The 21666-nt window shown below is 41.3% G+C and overlaps 1 protein-coding gene across 3 annotated transcripts in view; it reads left to right on the top strand.

Annotated features, from left to right (window-relative positions):
* kcnq4 (potassium voltage-gated channel, KQT-like subfamily, member 4) overlaps positions 1 to 21666 on the top strand; it is a 52765-nt gene that overhangs the window by 9422 nt on the left and 21677 nt on the right. For all 3 annotated transcript variants that reach the window (XM_085395640.1, XM_085395638.1, XM_085395639.1), the window contains exon 2: positions 20925 to 21015. In XM_085395640.1, the coding sequence (XP_085251766.1) occupies positions 20925 to 21015 (91 nt within the window). The remainder of the gene's footprint in view (positions 1 to 20924; positions 21016 to 21666) is intronic.

Genomic DNA, 21666 nt, shown 5'->3' with positions numbered 1-21666 from the left:
AAAGCACCGTGCACCTTCTGCGCAGCGACAGTCCCAGCTTGCTCAGTGTGTGAACGCGGACCCAAGTTCGGGGTGATTTTCTCCTGCGATTGCAAGTCCTGGCGATTTCAGTGAATGCAGTGAGCAGGTTGAATGTGTCCATAAAGGTATTCGGTGCGAGTGTTTAGAGTGCTTAGGAAGCAGGGTCTGTGTGTCGCCAGCAGCTGCGAAGACCATAAAGCAAGTCAAAAATAAATCAATAGCTTTAGCCATTATCTCTCGGCAGCACACTTAAAGCCTCAGCCTAATGGGTGGCTGTACCAGCGCACCACAGATGATCAGCAGATGGTGAATAATGTGGAAACTAACTGTAGCTAACCGCTGATAAGAGATTAACATGTTAATTTATATAAAATGTGGAATTGCCCGTGTCTCCTTATCTTATTTACTGAATTAATTTCAGCAGCACTGAGACATTCATGGATAAGTGAAGGCAGATAGGGGTGAGGACTTTAACTGCTGGCGAGGGAGCAACCCAGCCTCATAGAGGTTTTTGAAATAGACTTTAAATCTGTTGTTTCATATTTCTGGACGTGAACTTCCCAGCTTTTTTTATTTTGCTGGGCACAAATTTCCCCTCCTTATTTCTGTGGCCCATAACATATATTTATATCTGACCGGTCTCCTGGTTTGTGTCCATACACACAAAATGAATATTTCCATTTTTGAAGGATGAATGAGTCTGCATTTAGAGGCTCATTGCATTTGTGGGTGGCGTGAAAGCTTTCACTGTTCACACTGGAGACTGTTGTGTGAGTCCTACAGAGGACAGAGTTTTACATTTGCATCCTTTTATTTTGAAAATATTGTTCACTCAAAAAGCGCCAGGCGCTTTGTTAGGGCCAGGCATCAAAATGATGTGATTAAACTTGCTTTAGGTTCAGATACAACGGCCAGTTGAGGAAACTGTACACATCAAATATACGTCCTGTTAAATTCATTTGTCAATTTGCCATGAGACTGGACCAAAGGAAGTGAAATGAAAATGTACAGCAAAAGCTTCTTGTTATACAACTCCAATTACATACATTACCTGTGGCCAACTTAGTGATCAATTAAACCAGCATGCGTGTGTTTGCACTGTGAGGACCCACGCAGGCACAGGGAAAACATGGAAACTCCCCACAGAAAGGCCAGCCGGCCGCTTCAAAGCAGGAACCGTCTTCTTGCGAGCCAGCAGTGCTCTCTTCACTGTGCTTCACAAATTTAATATGTTTTATTTCATATTTAAAGTCAGAATTTTCTGATTCTGTAGTCCTTATCATCAGAATACTGAATAAAGCTCTCACACGTTCTCGTTCATGATGTGCATCCCTGCACAGAAGAGATGGATGGATGTCTCATGGATGCAATTCGGTCACAAGCATCTTCGGGATATCACGCCATGTCTCTCTGGCTGCTGGTGTTAGATTTTAGCCTCTCTCCACGTGTTTGTAACTTGAACCAATCAGGCATAACCTGTAGTTTTCAGGACGCGGAGGCAGTGTAACTGTGCAGGCATGCCTGATTTGTATGTATGATTATAAAGGTGCTGTTGCTGTTTGGGATGAACCTTGGCCTTTCTTTTTCTCTCCCCTCTCTTCTCATTCTGCTCTGTCTCTTGTAAAGGCTGGGATAGCCCGTGTCTCTCTCTCTATTTCTTTCTCCTGTTGACCCTGCCTGGCTGCACCCGCATGCACAGCCCAGCTTAAGAGTTGTTAAGATCATCTTAATTTATAATGGCAGTCACTATAAACATGTGAGGAAGCAGCACCATGGAGATGGAGCTCAAACAAAATCACAATGTAAGACAGTATTTATAAGGCCTGCCTTGTGTGCAAAAAGCCGGGTACAGCTGTGTGTGTGTCATTGCTCATGTGGTTGAAAGTGCGTGCTGTCAGAAGAAGTCTTGATTGGCACTTTTGCAAGACGTGTGCATTCATGCAAGTGTGTGTTTATGGAGAGCGTGTGCGTGGGTTTGCCTGCACGTGTGTGTGTGTGAAGGCCTGGTTAGAGGTGCTGTGGGCACACCATAAACAATAATCAAATGTTAACGAGGAAGCCATAATTACGCCATGCTGGCTGTCAGTCTGGTGAGATTGTTTTCTTTTCCTCCATTACACCCTGCCACTGCTCTCAAATATCTTATTTGCAACTGCTTCCTTCGATCACAGCACCATTTTCTTTGTTTCCTGTTCAACGGTTACTTTTTCAGTTCCTGTTGTGATATATTTGCTTCTCTTATCTTCGTCTCTTCATCAGCAAGTTTTGCTTCCGTTTTGGGCCTCTTCTCAGTTCCATATTATCTGTTTTTTTAACCTCTTTCTGCTCGTTACGCGCTACGTGAAGTGATTCTGTGTCAACGAGTCCCACTGTAAGCTGAGGAGGAGGGGAGAATTTTCAGATTGCCCCTGTTTTCAAGCTCTTCGCCCCCTCTCCACGACCCCACAAGCTATAGATGCTCTTCTGCATCTACAGCTGCTTTCATGGCTTCTATCACCCCCTGATTCACTCCCCCTTCTTTTCAGCAGTTGAAGGTAATGAATGATTATTGATGACGCAAGATGTCAAAACATGTTTTCTCGCAAAAGGTTAAAAGCAAACATGAACATAAAGCTGCCAAATCAAACTGTCCTCATTTTTGCATGTTTTGATGTCATGCAGGACTGACTGACTTGAAGTTTTTTTTCACACTTCCTTTGCAAAAACAGCTTTCAGAACTACTGCTGTACACACACACACACACACACACACACACACACACACACACACACACACACACACACACACACACACACACACACACACACACACAGAGGGAAACAGTAAATCTGTCTCTACATGCATGCATGCGTGTGTGCGAGTGTGTGCGGACTCTCTGGTCTTGTCTTGGCCCCGAGATTAAAGCAATGTCAGCAAGTGTGTGATGAGACCTCACAGACGATGGCTAGTTCTTTTCCATTCTGGATCTCCTTGTCTCGCTGTCTCTCGTCTGTCCAATCCATTATTCAGCCACCACTTTCTGTCTCTTGTCTACTATTTTTTTCTCATTATCTTTCTTGCTGTCTGACTGATACTAACTCCTTGTGGTCAGCGCAGTTCCTCCTATCTTAATATATATTACTGTACTATATCTATTCTCCCTCTCCCATCCTCCGTCTCTTCTTAGCGTTCTCGCTGTCTCTTGCACACTCAATCATTTTGCCCTCCGACTGCCAGACCTTGTGGTTTCCTGTGATGTGCAAGCAGTGCGCCAGAGTTAACATTACTGAGGGGAGCAGGAAGAATACGACACGAAGCTGTGCGATCAGAAATCCACACTAAGCTGTCAAATCTGTAAATGAATGTATGTAAAGATTTTCCATTTTTGCTCTATAATCACCTTTATAATTCTTATGTTACAAGATTTTTTAAATGACTCGTTTACAGGACCAGCAAAAGCACGATTTCACTGAAAGTGTTATGTTCTGATAAAATAAAATTGTAAAGAAAGAAAGAAACGTTAAAACTGCTGATGCGTGACGTCAGTAACAGTAATAGGTTTGCTACACTGTAGCGTTCTGCTGGGAAGCTTTGGGTCCTGGCATCTATCTGGATGTTGCTTTGACATCTGCCACCCATCACTGTTGGAGACCGAGCACACCTTCTTATTGTAAGGACAACCGCTTCCCCTGCAGGACAGTGTGCCCTGTCACACTACAAAAAACAGTGCCAGCCAAGCTCGAGAAACACAACAAAGAGTCAGAGGAGCCACAGGGGCTGCCGTACACCACAGGACTCCCCCAGAAATCCACTTTCCAGTTTGGTTTAAGTGGTTCAAAGTTGTGTTTGGTAGCACTAGAGAACTGTAAATATTAAGCAGCTGGTTTTCTGCCTTATTGGTGTGCGAATATTCAACTGGGATAGCCCCTCAAGTCAGATTTCCAACTTAGTAGTTGGTAGTTGGAGTAGGAGAAGAAACACCAGACCCATCTTCACAATCCAAGATGGCAGCAGTGCATGTAAACAGTAGTAAAACTGTAAAACTTTGTGCTGCCCGTGTGCAGAATTTGTGGCTCGCTCAATGATCCACACGTGGAACAATGACCAGGCTCTAGCTGTGAACGTGCTACAGCGGCGTGGTCATTCCCAGTTCCAGCATCTGACTTCCAAGTTAAATGGAACGCAGCGCTAAAGACAACATAAGTTAAGTGGCATCAGGCTGAGAACACTTGACCATCTCAGACTAAAGTATAGAGCTTTACATTGATGTGTTGGAGAATCAAGTTATTCGAGCGCCCATAAATAATATGCACTTATAGTTATATGCACACCCTACAGTGCCAGTATGTGTTCCCAGAAGCTGCAGAGGTTAAGTCGTTAAGCTCAGGGCAATTTTCATAACCTGAAATTATTTTTAAACATTAATGTAATGAATCCTGTTCTAATTTCATTCAAATTTGATTCAGCACAAATTAAGCGCTACAATGTAACATAAGCTTCACAGCTTACTATGCAGCCTCTTCACTGACTGTGCCATGCTTAGCAAAACTGGCACTGCACATAGTTACTGGTCCCAGTACAGAGATCTGTAGTGTCGGCAGTTTGAGGGAGAATCTGAAGGGATAACAGAGAAAGAAGAGCAACCGACCACGTCTGGGTGGCAGGAGAGCTGGAGTAATGTGGAGGTATGCTGAGGTTCAGTATAGGAATGAATAATGCAGACGAGGGTTATCTACTCCGCTATCATCTAATTGGCTGTAATGAGTTAAAGAGGGGGAACATGTGTAACTAAGAGGCTTGAAAGTGGTCCGTTTTCAAGAGCAGGGGAGAGTGAACAAGTCAGAAAAAGATCAAAATTGAAAGTCACGGAGCAGCTACGGATAAAGTTACTCCAAACATAACTTTCTCGTATTTCTGTTTCAGCAGCATCACATAATCAGTCCTCTGTATTAACGTGAAGAGAAATGTTGAGTTTCGGGTTTTTTTTTACTTGTGTTTGCATTTCCATCCCAGCAACATGAAGGAGGGACTCTGTGTGTTGGACCCACAGTGGGAGCTTGATGACTGCTTTCCGTCCTGCTTCATGTTTTTGTTAGTCTGTAGGGGGATGTGTGTCAGAGGGAAAAAAATAACACTACACTGCTCATAGTTTAGATAAATGTAAGAGAAAGTAAAAGTTAAAGTAGTGCACACATCCTGCCTTCGCTATATTCGTTCAACAAAGGTCAACAGTTTTCACGGAGTGGTTTTGGTGTTTATTTAATCAGCATCTGTTTACTCGAAGTAGTACAGTGAGGAGCGGTGCCCTTCGCCCTACAAGTATCACAGCCTGCACTCACTGTGCTCTTTTACCCACTGGCTCAGATTGTGATATTGCTCAGTGTACAATGAGAAATTATAACCAGCCCAGTGTTAAACCTCTCAGTGTTGCCAAAGATGTTTGTAGCTAGTGGCGCAACTCAGGAAGTCGTTATGGAAAATGGCAAAGTCCCTGCATATGTGTGATGTGTCTGTGTGGAAAATAGCTTCACTGGAGGGTGATGTACTATAAGCCTTTTTCAAATGGCTCTGGACTCTGTCCTAAAATTACACATAGACACTGACAGTTACACAAAGCCACGCAGAGGCACACAAAGAAACATTCGGTGTGACAGCAAGCGATAGCTGAGGAGTAACACAGCGCAGCCCCTCCGTGTGATGCGACCTGGATACATGTGTTTAACCATAAAAACAATAGAACCGACATTAATAAATGAATAGTGAGACAGACTCTAGTTTTTCATTAGAGAACTCATCACACCTATAGCTGCTACCCATCTGTCCCATTTCAACTGAGAGGCCACTATCATTCGGCATTTTTAATTGTGATACAATTTAATGCATTTGAAATCATTTTTAGTTTGTTCAGACTAAACTAGCAGAATGATCTAAACTCATTACAGAGAGACATTACAATCCCACAGTCGAAACACATGGATGTTATGTTAATTGGTGGTTCTAAATCGACCATAGGTATGAATGCAAGTGTGAATGCCTCTATGTGTTGGTCTAGACTGGTAACCTGTGCAGGGTGTACCCTGCTTCTTGCCCCATGACACCTTAGGTAGGCTTCAGTAGTGCACTGTGCAGCGCTGTGTGATGGGTCGTGGGATGTAAATGTGCCGGTCGCTAAAGCGCTTTGGGTCGACTTCTGTGTTCAAATGTGCTATAGGCTATAAATGTTGGCTTTGACAGTGCATTTGTTTAAAATCACCCATGTCCATTTGGGTGCTTATTAGAAATGAATATTGATTGATGAGTGTATAGATTTTTACTGGTATATGAACACCATCTGGCTACTCGCTGCGCTGCATGGAGCCATATTTGCCTTTAAAATAGTAAGTAGGAGTGCAAAGCATGCAGCAGCATTGAGACAGCGCGTCCTTCATTTGACGTGGAAAACCTGTAGCTGTCTTTTTGTGTCAATTTAATAGATGGCCAAAATATTATGCTGTTTCTCAGTGAATAAGTTGCTGGAGGCAGTTGGAGTGCGGGCCTTTCCTGCAGTCAGTCGTGATTAAGACACATAATGTGTCACTACCCAGTTTAGCTCCTGCGGGATGGTTTTACTGCACGCCATTGCTCTGGTTTTCCCTCACTCCACGTTTTTGTAACTGCCCTTTCCTTTAAAAAATAAAACTAAACAAAGCAGTGGATAAATGCATTTTTTTAAAGTTCCTGTTTATTCAAAGAATTCATGTTTGTATTTTTATTTTTTATTTTTTTGCTTAATGGGAGTAGTCTGTTGTAGGTCATGTTTGTGTGGCTATCAGGTCAAAGCACTTACAGATGAGGAAATGTGAAATAAATGGTAGTTACCTTGATGAGCCTGACTGATATACTGACAAATATATAATTTAATAGATATAATGACATTTGCACTAATTTAGGGTCAGACCCAACAAAGTATTATTAACAAACCTGTGTGACTTTAGATGAGGTCATTGCTCATATTGCAGTTCTCTAAATGTGCTCAAATCTTGGTAATGGTGGCCCCAGCTTTACTTCTGGTTAAATCCCATCAGCTCCTTGAGATCTGCTGACCACCTCAGTTGTGTCCCACCTGTCTTCACTTTCTCACACTCTTTGCCTCAATCCCATTACACCGAGTTCAAATGTTACAGTCACAGCTTTCTTTGTGTTGTTTCTCAATCCTTGAGAGCTGCCCCTGACCCTTTGTAATCCATCTCTGGAGATCCCCGCTGCCGTAGTAACCAAATTAAACGTGTCACAGAGTAATGATGATTGGCCTGAAATTCAGTCATAGCTTCGGTCAAGGGGGTCAGGGGTATCTGTAGAGTAGTGTGAACATGTGTTTTGAGTCACGAGGATGTATGCCCAATAAACCCCTGTGAAGTCGGTGGTTTTCTGAGCAAGACTAATTTCTCTTCTAGGAGAAGTTTTCAAGATATCCAGGTTTTGTTTGTTCAAAAACAAGGTTTCAGTGAGCACCCTTAATCAACCTCCAGCCCCTCCGATGGAAGCTGTGTGAAGGCTGAGCTCGTGTTGGTGAAATGTCAGCGCTATGGATGCACACTGGTGTGTGAAGTGGCTGCCCATACACCTACTAAAGGGTTTGTAGGCTCTGTGCTAATTGGCCCGCTCCTGGTAACAATACAGCAGCTAAATGTCAGGGCTCCCTCAGCACTTTGTCTCCATGCTGGTTGCTTCTCAGTTCTGTATAATACTCTTCATTGATTAGAAAAAAAACCCCACTCAGGAGACAATAGACCTCGTGAGTTGGGCTGGAGTGGGAGGTTGTGTGTGTGGGAGTGTGGGTTAGTGTGTAAGCCTGATTATAAGCTCATTCAGGTCACTATTTTTCCAGCTTAGTGGATAATTTTTGCTAATATTGTTTATATAAATCTCACAGTTTATATTTTCCAGCCTCTTTGTCTACAGGAACATAAATCTTATATAAAGCGTGCAAACAATTTTATGCTGAATTGTCTAGATATTAAAAAACAAACATTTTCTTTGAGGTGAAAACATTTCAACAATCACAAAGAAAATCATGTGTAATTTCTATCAATCCAAGTCTGGTTATAAAATACACACGCAGGCTTTTGCAGCCCCCATGAAACCACTCTGACATCATAAAACGACCCTCTGTCTGTGGTTATAATATTATTTCACTCCATTTACTATTTAAAAAGCTGACCGCATCAGACATATTTCTTTAGTCTCTAACCATCCGTACTGTATACTGTATATGAATCGTCATAACACTGAGCCACAGGAAACCATCAGAATACGCTGACTCTACATTAGCACGCAAAATGTGTGTGCGTAGCGCATGAGAGGTAAAACAAAAACAAAACCCTCAGACTTCCAGGATGAGTTAATGCATCTGCACAGATATAAAAGTGTAAGATGATTGCATCAAGACAGATTACGGTGGTGCTTAATTATAGTTCTTAAATCAATTTGTTTAGTGAATCATTGCTGATAATGCAAATAAGCATACAGAGTAGATAAAAGCAGCAACACCAACAATAAGCAGGGTTATGTCCCCTACCTTTGTGTTTGCTGCCTCTTTTTCCCGTCTCTTTGCACTTTCTGTCCTCCCTCGCTCTTCAGCTCAGTATCTCTCTCGGGTGCAAGAGTGGAATAACTGGTGTTTAAAGGAGGCTTTAATTTTGTTTACTTTCTGTTCACATTGCTGGATTCTTCTGAGTACACTGAAATTTCTTTAAATGTCACTGAGCTACAAGCCCAATTCTAGAAATGTGTGGATGCTGTATAAAATATAAATAAAAACAGAGGCAATTATGTGCAAATCTCATTAAACTTTATTTAATTCACATTTGAAAAAGGAAAACCAAAAGCCATGCTTCTGTAATAAATGCAGCATGCAGTTTAGCATTGTCTTGCTGAAATATGCAAGGCCTTCCCTGAATAAGACATCATCTGGATGGGAGCATGTGTTGTATATACTTGCATGTGACTTTTCAGCATCTGTCTTTCCAAATAAAAGCTGCCAATTTAATAGGCACTAGTGTACCCCTATACAATCAGAGATGCAGGCCTTTGAATTGTGTGCTGATAACAAGCTAAACTGTTCCTCTCCTCTTTAGTTTGGATAATGTGGTGTCCATATTATCCCCCCAAAAAATTCAGATTTTGATTTGACTGGTCTGAGTCAGTTTTCAACTTGAAGAGAAGATGATGGCTTTTCTGGAGCATGTTCACATCTTCCTTGAACAGAAAAAAAGCTCCTGCACAGAAAGACGAAGAGGAAAATCTGAGGGAACTAAACAAACTCCATCAACTCATATGCAACCAGAAATAATACTCAGCATAGTAGAATAATAACAGGAATGAAAAACTAGGAGCATTAAATTGAAACCAAGCCATTCCAATTCATTCAAATGTAACTGTTACATGTTTCAGTAAGGTCTTCACATAATGTCAAGGTCAGAGCAGCCACTGACACCACAAGGGTCATGTCCTCGATATTTATGTGAAGATTGCTAGACTTCTACTGAATGTCCATGAAATGATCAGTTAATCAAAGTGTTGCTCGCTGGTCAAAGTAACAAAGGAAAAAATATTTTTTAAAAGTCACCCATGAGGTTAAAGTGGGACTGTGTGTTTTTACATATTGTGTGCTTTTATTATGTCACTTGCTAATTTGTTTCAGTTTTACTTTCACTGACTGGTTAGATGTGGGTACTAAAACATACTTTGGTCATTTTAGGAAAAGGTTCAGGTTTAGGATCAAAGTTGCCGTTTCACACACGTGACCGTGCATGTCGAAAAATGACAAATTGGAGTGAGAGACCTGTCTCACTAATGCCATAAACTGGACCTTCAAGCTGTGCAGCCAAAGGACAGCTTGTGTGCAACTCCAGCATCTCCGGATCCGCTGTAAGACCACATTCACCTGTTTGCTTAGGCCTTTCTTAAAACTGACATGTTTATTAGTACCTTTATGAGTTCTTTAACTCAAGGTTTTGGACTGAAGTTGAAAACAAAAAGGGAAAATTTGCCTGCCAAAGATTAAAACATTTTAAACCGACTGTTGCTGGGATGGATATCTGCTGTGGTTTTAAGAGGTGCACAGTCTTAAGCTCATATTTCAACTTTAATCCTGACAAGGGAGTTTAAAGTCAAGTGTTTTCAAAATGATAAGGTTTGAAAATATGTCTTAGAAGTATAAATTGTTGGAAAACCAACTAAATAAATATTGGAAATGTCCCTTGGAATTTGTGGATTTAAAAAAACAAACAAATTAGACCTGATGCTCTGGTGGAGAGTCACTGAAACCATTATGTTACTGATATTCAGACACACAGTAAAACCATTAAAGAAATGTGGCCTTTTAAAAGTGCACTTTTATTTTCAATAATCCTTTAAGCTAAATTTCATGTTCACAGTCAGTGAGAGCCTGGAGCAAACATCCAGGGAACGGAAGAAGCTTTCTGTTCTTCCTGCACCTAAACGAATAGTGTCAATGAATCAAAAGCAAGGAACAAAGGACTCGATTACACTGTGATGTCACATTAATTGTGTGTATGTGTGTGTGTGTATATGTGTGGCTGGCAGATACTTTTAAGGCTGATGTGACTGGGAGTGACATTCCCCAGCAGGGAAAATGTATCAGTCTAATTGGCACTCTGTTTAAAATTCATCATCTGTGGACAGACAGTGGAACAGCGTGGCAGTCAGTGGCTCTTTGGTGACTACGTTTGATTGTCTGGCTTTGCAGCAGGCTTGGCCTGCGACTGAGAGAGAACGTAATGAGAACGTGCAGCAGGAGCCTGCGTATGTAAAACAAACTGTTTGGGCACAAGTGTCAGGTAGCGCCACATCTCGTGATGCAAACTGCCAAGGTTGCACAGCAGCGCTTCTCTCTTGACCTCTCAAGATGTAAATAATTTATCTAGTCTAATATTCCTGTAGGTTGTAGCATTCAGAGGAAAACAAACGTGTTCCTCTTGTTCCTGCACAAGACACTTATGTCCCCCCCCACACACACACACCCCCACTGCTGCCACCACACACATCAGCTCCCGCCTTTCCTGGTGTGCCAGTACAAGAACCTATGAATTGCTCAGTCAGCTTCTTTTCTTGTGAAAAAGCACATTTCATCTCATTTGTTTGCATTTTTTTTTTTGCCTTAAAAAGTTTGCTGTCCTAGAAGGAGTAGGAGTAGGGGGAAGGGGTGGGGTAACCAATAGGCCCGGAGGCTGGCCTGCTTGGTGCCGTGCAGCCAACCTGCGCACATTTTCCCTGCAGTCGCTATTTAAGGAGAGTGAAATGCTATTAATATCTTTCTACCGTTTCCACCTTTCTCCAGTCTCTCCCTCTTCTTTTTCTCTGCTGACGACACGCTTCCTCCTCCTTTTCACTCCCTGCTGCTTCACCTTTTTCCTCTCCAGGCACAGCTCGTTAGTCCAATGAAAGTCTAGAACTGTTTATTGTAGTTTTCTTTTTTTGTCCCCATTACGTGTAACTGTGATATGCTAAATTGCCACAGTGGCATTTGACATAGATTCTGATGTGTTTGTCAGACTATAAATAAATCTCTCGTTCCAACCGAGCTTTTCTGAGCATTTGTTCAAGCCGGTCTATATGTTTGCCAGTGCGTGCCCTTGCAGAAGGTGTCACTGCAAGTGTGTGTTCAATAATTGGACCGTGCTGTTATTTGTGTTTGTGCACCTGGAGCATGTGCACAGATTGCAGGTCAATGCCTGAGAGTCGTCGTCAGAGCCTCAGGGATCCAGGCCGGCGCCGTCCACACAAACACGCAGACACACACATGTACAGTAATAGGTACTATGACTTGACCCCATGGCCCTTTCGGTTTATGTCCATATTCACCTGCTCTTATTCTCCTGCTTCTCTTTAACTTCTTTCCCTTCACTGACTGAAATTGTGGAACAATTTTTCACTTTCACTTTAGGTACTTGATACCTAATTCTTATAAATATATGGTGAAAATAAAGACTACATTATCTCTTTTTCTTTCTCTGTCTTCTGTACTGCCGCCTCCTCGTCCTCCCCCTCCTCTGTTTTCTGTAACTGATAGCTGCTTTATCACCAAGTCGTGATTGAATCAAACCTGCATTTTCCCACAATCCAGCTCTGTTTCTCTCGACCTGGTATACTGGCTGGTGTACGCATAGAGTGCTAACATGCACACACAGTGTAATGAAACAATACACAATTTGATGTATGTTTATTAGAGCTGGTAACACCTTTTTATCTCACTTCAGCGTACTCACAGGCCGGCTGAAGTAATGTGAGAACTCCTTTTTCACTTATGTATGCTTACAGGAAAACAGCAGTAAAAGCACCTTGCCTAGCTTCCATTAAAAGCAATCTTCCTGCTCTGCGAGCTGCCGAACATTCATTTGTTGTCTGCCCCAACAGCAGACCAATGACCCTCTGGAGGTCTAAAGGCCCAGAGCCAAATTCTGTGCACTTTATACATACAGAGGCTTGTGGTCTGTATTACGGATCTTTAGAGTTTCAGCATAGAGATGCTTCTCTTTCTCTCTTGGTCTCTCTATCTCTCCCTCTCTTACTGTGCTTGCATTTTTCTTGATTCTCCACCGTGTCCACGAGACAAATTACACTCTTGGATGTTGGAGAAAAGTCAGATATTCTCTGTACAAAGCAGAGCATGCATTATTCTTTTTATAAACTTCTGGGGCAATTACTAAGCCTTTGAGCAGACAGCCTTTCAGTAAACTTATTGAGTGGCTCACTTACATAATGTATTGTATTTATTACATCATGGCAATCTTTTTGATGTGAAACATCTACACTCATATGAAAAAGAAAGTTTTCACAGGACACATTTGCAGTCCTGTGGAAAACAATTAAGTACACACTCACTATAGGAATTAAGTAACAACCATGTGTTGCTAATCAAATCCACTTGATTAACTGATAAATAATAAGTGTGAGCATCGCTATAAAAGCAGAAGTCTTGGCAGGCTTCTTGTCTGGAGCATTCATGTGTGTGTTAACACAGTGCCAAGCAGGAACGACATCAGCAGCAATCTCAGATAGATAGGCCATCCAAACACTTTGATCATCCACAGCAGAAACATATAAGTCAGTCTACCCATGATTGGGCGTCCCAGTAAAGTCACCCCAAAGTCTGCAAAAAACCCAAGAGCTACATTTCAGAATCTCCCCGCCTCAGTCGTCATGGTAAATGTTAAAGTTGACGATGGTACCATTAGAGAAAGACTGCACAAGCATGGGTTGTTTGGAAGAGTTGCCAGGAGGAAACCTTAGCCTAGGTTTGCAAAGCTGCATCTGGACAAGCCACAAGACTTCTGGAACAATGCGCTTTGGACAGATGAGACCAAAGTGAAGATGTTTGGCCATACTGTACAGCACCAAGTTAGGAGAAAACCGCATATTAGCACAAACACATCAAGTGTCACAATGATGGTGGAAGTAGCCACATGACCTGAGTCAACCAAGACCTCGAAGAACACAAGTCAAATGTGGGTCATGCGACAGGATAACGCTCTCAAGCAGAGCAGCAAATCTCCAGCTGGATGTCTGAAAAATACAAGAATCAAGGAGCTGCAAAGGCCCAGTAAACGTCCATACCTCAACCTGATTGAAAAGCTGTAGTGGGAGCTTAAGAGAGCTGTGCATAATCAAATGCCTGCAATCCTCAATGAACTGAAGGTTTGTAAATAAGGCTGGGCCAAAATTCCTCCACAACGATGTGAGAGTCAAACAAAAAATGATTACTTCAAGTTAGTGCTGCCAAAGGTGGTTTTATAAGCTACTGAATCATGGGCTGTACAGGACTGCACAGAGTGCTGTGAAAACTTTCTTTTTCACAGGACTGGATGTATGTTTATTTATAATGTGCTTTTAACCTTCTTTTCCTCTGAGGTCACCCGGGCCTGTCATCATCCTGTGCTGAATATGTAAAGCAACGGCACTTTGATCTCTACCTCATAAAAAACATTATATCTTTAATGCTGACCTCAAAAGAGCATTTTTACTCTGACATTTCTGTTCTTTCTTCTCAAAATTCTTACATCTAAATCCATTTTGAATCTCTTTAAAAAAATAACCTCAATATAAGGGTACTTTATTGAGGCAGGTTAAAGTCAAAGCTGAGTCAATTTTCTTTCAGTGTCCCATGAGGCCAGCCATGCTGAATTGGTGGATTTCAACTGATGCTTTGCTCTTAATTGACATTTCCCTGAAAGGGAGGGCGTGATGGTGTGTGGTGATGCTGGGGTGGATGGAGAAATGTGCCTTCAGCAGAAATGTGACTCCCTCTCGATATTCATCATGCGTGGCCTAACTGTCTGCTCGTCTATTTTGCTTGATTATGCATTTATATCTTAATGTTCATAAGTAGAAAGAAGCAAATGCGTCTACTTGGTGGATCTTAACAGGCCTCTTAAATATATAGAAGAGCCGTAACAGAACGTAAAAGTGAAGGCAATGAAAAAGGTCATCATACATGTCAGATAACTTTAAAAATCTGGATATTATGCAGTATCAGTGGTCTCTTTGACTGAATTTGGGCATATTATATTTTCCCAAGCACTAGTCAGCATTGTCATCCAAATAGCTTTGTTATTTGTATTAGTAATAAACAATATATTAGTGAATTATTTCAAAGGATTTTTGTTTTTATTTGAGCCAAGGAGCTAAGTGGGGTTGGTGGTCAGAAAAAATGGAGGGAAACTGAAAGGGGGAGTAACACTTTGTGCTTAGTGATTTTAGGATCTTATTTTCCTCTGACATTTGCACCAATCAGGCACACTCCTTATAGGTGAAGTGAATAAATAACATTTATTCACTCATTACAATGCTCTGCTGGGAAACCTGGGGTCATAGGGTTAATGTATATATTAGACGCAGAGCAGAGTTCTGCATGGCAACAGCACTCCCCGAAGGCAGCAGCCTCCCCCGTTAGAACAGAAATACTCAGGAGTATCATTGAGGAGCACTTGAGGTCTTCACCCCAGATGTTGATGCGATCTTGACCTACGGAGGCTCTACACCCAGGCCCTGATTGGTCAGAGCTATTTTTGGCAGCACAAGGGGGGACCTCCTTGACATTTTGTTTTAATGTTGTGACAGATAAGGGTACATATCCAACATACTGGAGAAAATGTGATAATGTCCACACCATTTATGTAACTTTACCTCTCTGCAGCACCACCGTGGATTTTGAATCAAACAATTTGGAGCCTGTATTTCATGAATAGTTAATGAAATACTTTTATTAAACATGTGTGGAATTAAAGCTCAAATTCTGCACTTTGTGCTTCAAATCAAACGACTGTTTGATATAAAATCTACTTTGGTCTTTTAATGCTACATGTACGTTTGGCTGATATTAATGCTCATCTGTGGCTTGTGAACAGGATGAGATGAGTTTTGAAGGGTTTGTTGCATCATAGCAGAAGTAGATTTTATAAATATGCAGTCTAGTTGCAGAAACGGATACGATGACTCATTGAACTGTATAGAAATTGCTGTATGCAAGGGATAGTATTGTATTCAGGTAAATGCAGAGTTGTGTTTCTACGGGAATGTTGTGTCTGCATTTTGTAAAAGTCAAGCTGTCGATCCCGCTGTCTGTGCTCTAACTTGTTTCCTGTCATAAAGCACAAGTCAATGAACCCCCCTGAAATGCTGCTCCAACTAATCTCCTCCTCACCGTATTACACACAACGCTTTGAGTTAATTGGAGAGGAAGGAGAGGGTTTAGTCAGCACATTGCTCAGCTGATGAATGACCAAAATGCATTGTTTGCCGAGAGTCATCTCAGTGTATTTTTCAAACTATCCCTTCTGTGGCTGGAGCACTGTTTACGCCTCGGTGGGCTAAAAAATATACAATGGTAATTAGGAGGTGTCTGTTTATTCACGCGTGGTGTCCGGTGTCTTTCTAGCTGTCTAAGATCTGCTCTGTCTTTCTATTTGTCTCACTATTGGGAAACTGTGGCTGGGCAGGCAGACAAAACAAAAACAGTCTGAGAAGTCGCTCATTGACTCACATCTCACATTCAGTTGAGAAGAGTGAAAGTGAGACGTGTTTTTTTTTTTTTTTTTACGAGAGCACGAGTTAGACCATTCAGATCAACTAAATCTTTACTGCTGGATTTTAATCAGCTTAATTGATAATGAAGGCTAATATTATCGGCTGATAATTGGCTGTTTTTATATTGAAATTTCTAATGGCCAATAAGTGAAAAAGAAAAAAAGAAAAGAAGAAATGAGAGATAACCCATAAACCGTGTTACGAGTGTTGGGGTTGCATAGTGTAAAAAAAGAAAGAAAATCAGCCGATATATTGGAATATCAGAGTTTTAAATCACCTAATATTGGTGTCAGTATCGGTCTTAAAATTCCTAAAAATCAGCCAGTCTCTATAATTTATTAACATTTTGTAAATTTGTAAAATATATTTAGTTATTATGTACTTATTAATAATTGGGAAGTATATACTTATTATATACTTTCCATTATATTTAACGTATTATATTTATTATATTTAATCCATCCATCCATCCATTCGCTTCCGCTTATTCTTTTCAGGGTCGCGGGGGGCGCTGGAGCCTATTCCAGCTGTCATAGGGCGAGAGGCGGGGTACACCCTGGACAGGTCGCCAGTCTGTCACAGGGCCAACACACAGGGACAGACAACCATTCACATTCATTATTTGGATTATCCAATTAACCTGTCCCCTCAAGCTGCATGTCTTTGGATGGTGGGAGGAAGCCGGAGTACCCGGAGGGAACCCACGCAAACACGGGGAAAACATGCAAACTCCACACAGAAAGACCCCGGCCTGATGTTGGAATTGAACTCAGGACCTTTTTGCTGTGGGGTTATAGTAGCCCTTTAAAGCAGTACTTAGCCACCCTTTTTGTCTGATTTTAATAAGTTCCTCTTCATCTGTCGTCATGTTCCAAATGTGGTCTTTTCACTTGTCTTAAATAACTTTTCAGTAGCTGGGACCACATCCTCATTTGTAGGAGGCGTGTGCATGAATTGAGCCTGCGGTTTTGGGGAAAGGCCTCAGAGGGGAGTAGCATTGGGCCGGGCAGATCCGCATGCACTAATGAGAGGTGAATGAATTGAAAAAGGGAGCGAGGAAAAGCCGACAGAACGCCAAAAGGATGAATGTGTGGTCCTGCTCCTGAAATTCAGATAAATTATTTCCAATGAAACATACTCTTTCAACACTTTCACACACTTAATTTACTTTTTAGTATAGACCATATTTTTAACCCGTTCACACTATTTTGAGAAATAGTACAACATCATTGCAAACACTCACTTCTTCTGCTCCAGCTTTGCTCACCTAGTAATTGATTTCCTCCCAGGCTTCTGATTGGCCTACAGTTATATACATACAGTCGCTTTGGCGTGGTCTTGGCAGCGCTTGATGTAGTTTTTAAAGTTTTCGTGTGGAGGGAGATGTGTTTTAGACGGTGTTTGTGTGCATTTGATTTAAAGAGTAAAAGCAGAAAGCCCCCATTTAAAAATATACCCATGCACATGTCAATGTAGCCTCATCTACGTCGACTTGCTACAGCTTTTTAATATAGTAATGAATGACTATGTGCAGCTGTATATTCTCAGCTGTATATTCTTTACAACCTGGCGTCACACATGCTGTTTGAATGATTATTTCCCCCTTAAAAAACATGTAGATCTATTTCTTCACATCATGACCAAAGAAATAAATCCACATATTGCCTCCTGTCTATCTGTGCTGTCTTCCCTGGACATTTGTTAGTTTTTCCTGATCAATCAGTCAAGAGGTCACAAAAAAGATCTACTCATTTATTCTTGCTCCTGCCTGTTATTTTTATTTTTCTTACACTTCATGTGAACCCAAGAGATGGTGATGGACTGAGACAAATCAGGTCTTTCTTATCGTTTCTTCTTCTGCTGAACATAAATAGGTTTCCAATTTCTTTTTGTTTTTGTTTCACATGGCTGTTGTCCTCTTTCCCAGTGGAACATTTCTCAGTGGAAACGGTATACAGATCAGGCTTTGTGTGCTTCTCAGTTCAGCTGTTGTCATCTGACCTGCTGCTTTTTTGCAAAGCAGCTTTTTAATGCAAACGCTTTAAATGCATTTCATTTCTCACACATTAGCCCAGTTAGAGACTTGTTGATCGTATTACTGAAGATAAAGGGCACCATTGTGCGAGGCTTTGAGAACTGGTTTCGGGTCCAGCAAGTGTTCTCTAACTTTGGGCTGTGACATGTTGACCAGCTGGACCAGCAGCTGCCACCTGGATAATCCTGCCTTGTTGTTCTAGATTTCAAATGGCACAAAGGGCAGCCAGGGAGTGGTTGTGTGTTTGTTCATTTCTCTCAGCTCTTTTTTGCTGTATCTTTTACCCACTTTGTTCTCAAATGGTCCTTCCATGTTCACTGTTATTGTGCTGTGGATCATGTTGTGGAGCTGCGGAGTTGCAGTATGTGGTTAAAGTGTCATGAATCGCTGTGTGGCAGGCAAGCAGGAGTGGTGGACCCAAAATGCAGAACTCAGACACGGAAGTGAAACTTAAGGCGCAGCTTTATTGCTGGGAAAAACCTCGTACAAACTAAACTCACCAAAAGAAAACCAAAAGTCAGAACAGAGGAACCAAGGACTGAAACACTGGAAAGAAACACTAAACTGGAGCAGGAGACCAAACACTGGGAACATAGAAGCAGAACACACAGCTAGTTGAGGGTACGACGCGACACTGACACAGAGAAACACAGGGCTTAAATACACAGACGGCAGTAATCAAGGGATGAGAGACAGGAGGGGAACACACCTGGGAGAAATCACAGCTGACGAGACTGAGCACACTCACATATGACACAAACCTTCACAATAAAACAGGAAACTCAGACACATGGAACCAGACAAGACATTGAACTAAACAGACAGATTCACAAACAGATGGGGTGACACCATAGACAGAGACAGACTCAAAGGCAGACCAAATATAACACACAGAACTCAAACAATAATAATCATCATCATCATAAACTAGAAAATGATAACTAAAAGCGCTGGGTCACCGACCCAGGACCATGACATAAAGCCAAAAGCAAAGCAGCTGAGCTCCATCACGCTATTGGGGTGATCTGTGATAATCTTACCATTGTTGAGGTAATCTCGGTGTGGGTAATGAAGTTCTTGTGGTTGTCTGACAGTTAGTTTTTAGTCTCACCGAGAATATGCGATTAAATAAATTCATTGTAGCTCTCTTGAGGAACCAATTATATATATATAAATACAATAACATCATTAACGGATAATGAAAATAAAAAGAAACATTATTTTCTAACATAATCAGCATGCTGAGCCTCCTTTAATCGCACTTACACTGAATCTAGCAATAACTTTTTCCACCTGTTAAGTGGGACAGCGAGGTGCAGTAGTGCCAGTGTTTTCCTCTTTTAGGCCCCACGCAATTCCAGAAACACACTAGTAGTGAGGAAAATATTGTTGAATGGCATCAAATATTTTGTTGTTAACAGCTAATGTCTGCATGTGAGAACTGTGATAATAGATTCGGCATTTTAAAATGTTCCCTAACAGTTGTCCTGAACTTAATGATGGAAATTCTGACTTCCCACATCTGCAGAGACACTGAAAAAAATTAAGTGCTTATATAAAGATGAGAGCGGCTTAAGCATGAGACAGAATCAGTCAGAATTTATGTTGTGTTTAATTTCAGGGGAGTTCTTGAGCTCAAGTGGCCATTACTTCTGTGGGGCGAAGTTTTTTTCCTAGCTGAACCGCAGGTTTCCATTTGCTATTGTCCTAATCTAAAAGATTATTTTAGATTATTTATTTTATTATTTTATCCATAATAATAATAATTATATTATCCATGTGCCATTAGACCAACCCTTCTGAATTTTTATTATATTATTATAATCATATATATACTCCTGATGATTATATATGATTATATATATAACTGTGATGTTATATGTGGATGTTATATGTGCTGCGAGTGGAGAGCGAGACTAAAATATCATTAGCATGTCACAATAAAGGTTTATGGCAGGAATAAGCAGTACTTCTGATACACAAACCACACTCAGAAGATCAAGTGATTGCGGCTGGTTTTCTTGTCTTCTGATTTATGTTTAGCTGTTTTATTGATTTCATTGATCGTTCGCAGAGTATTCAGGATGTTTCACAACAGAATGAAATAGTTTCTGGCTTGTAAGTGGAACACATTTTTATTTTTTGATAATAAAAATAAAAATACAATTAAATATGAAAATGAAATAAAATTTAAACATTTATTTATTTATAACTTTTATATACTCACTTGCCAGGGGGATATTTTGGTGAGTCCATGCAAATTGTAACCTCAGCTTAGCTCCCAGGACTGGGTGCAGTCTTCTGCTGCTCTAGCTAATCTGTGTATTTAGACATGTTCTGTATATCTTTAGTTACTGTTGCCTTCCTATCAAAGCAGTCTGCCCCTTTTCCTCTGACCTCTGACATCAACAAGGTTTTTTTTTCACTCAGAGAACTGCTGCTCATTGGATATTTTCTCTTCTTCAAACCATTGTCAGTAAACCCTAGAGATGGTTGTGCACAGAGTTGCTGCCATTGCTGCTCATTAGATATTTGCAGTAATGAACAGTTAAATCAGGGTACGTAATAAGGTGGCAGTTGAATGGCCTGACAATTTATGCAAAAAACAAACAAACTTGGTTCCATTAGAGTGATTTTTGTCCTACTCACTGAATATGACCGTTTGCATTGTGTTACAGATCAGCAAGTGTTTTCCTGCTTTGTGTGCAGTAATTTTTTGTGTTAGCGGTTAATCATGCAGAGACTAAACAATATATGTAATGAACTGTGTGTGTAACTGGTGTGTTTTTTGTGTGTGTTTCAGTTTTCTTCTGGTGTTCAGCTGCTTAGTGCTGTCCGTGTTCTCCACCATCCCCGAACACCAGAAAGCCGCAAACCAAGGTCTCTTCATCCTGGTAGGACCCCCTTCTTCCCTCTAGTTTCCCCTCTTGTTTATACTTATACAAACACATTTATGGCAGCTCCAGTGCACATCGTCACACGCTGTCCTTGCATGCATGCCGTCTCACTTGCTGCAGTCCATCCATGCGTGCTTGCGTATGTGCTTTTCTTTACCGTTAGCGGCGCAGATAGCCATGTAAGCAGGTGGGAGGATTCAGGTGTTGTTGACTGCGCAGGAAATCACAGACATGATGCACTAATCCTAATAGCTATCCCTTAATCCCCTCTCTTCCTCTGTACTTCAGCTGCTTTAGTGAAAGGTAATGGACACCCTTTTCCTCCTTCCTAACCTGACTCGTCCTCTCTCAGCCACCTTTTCCCCCTCTCTCTTCCCACCTTGCGCTTCATAACGTGTTATTTAATGGTAGTACTCTTCACTTCCACATTCCCTCCCTTCACTCTTTCGATCAATCACCTGGCCATTAGCAGACAATCACCCATTAGTGGATTTTACTTACATGAACATTTGCTCTAATGACAGATTGGTTCAGCGCATTATAAACTGTCTGCACGGTCCAGAAACCTGAAAGCAGGAAAGACGCGTGGAAAATGGTTTGACTTGAGTCAGAACTCTAAAGCTGTTAAATTTTCAGTTTAGAAACTGA

The sequence above is a fragment of the Rhamphochromis longiceps genome, linkage group LG22, assembly GCF_057381845.1.
Source record: "Rhamphochromis longiceps isolate RC_006_pf linkage group LG22, R_longiceps_female_GT1.1, whole genome shotgun sequence".
Lineage (NCBI taxonomy): Eukaryota > Metazoa > Chordata > Actinopteri > Cichliformes > Cichlidae > Rhamphochromis > Rhamphochromis longiceps.
This window is presented reverse-complemented; position numbering and strand designations above follow the sequence as displayed.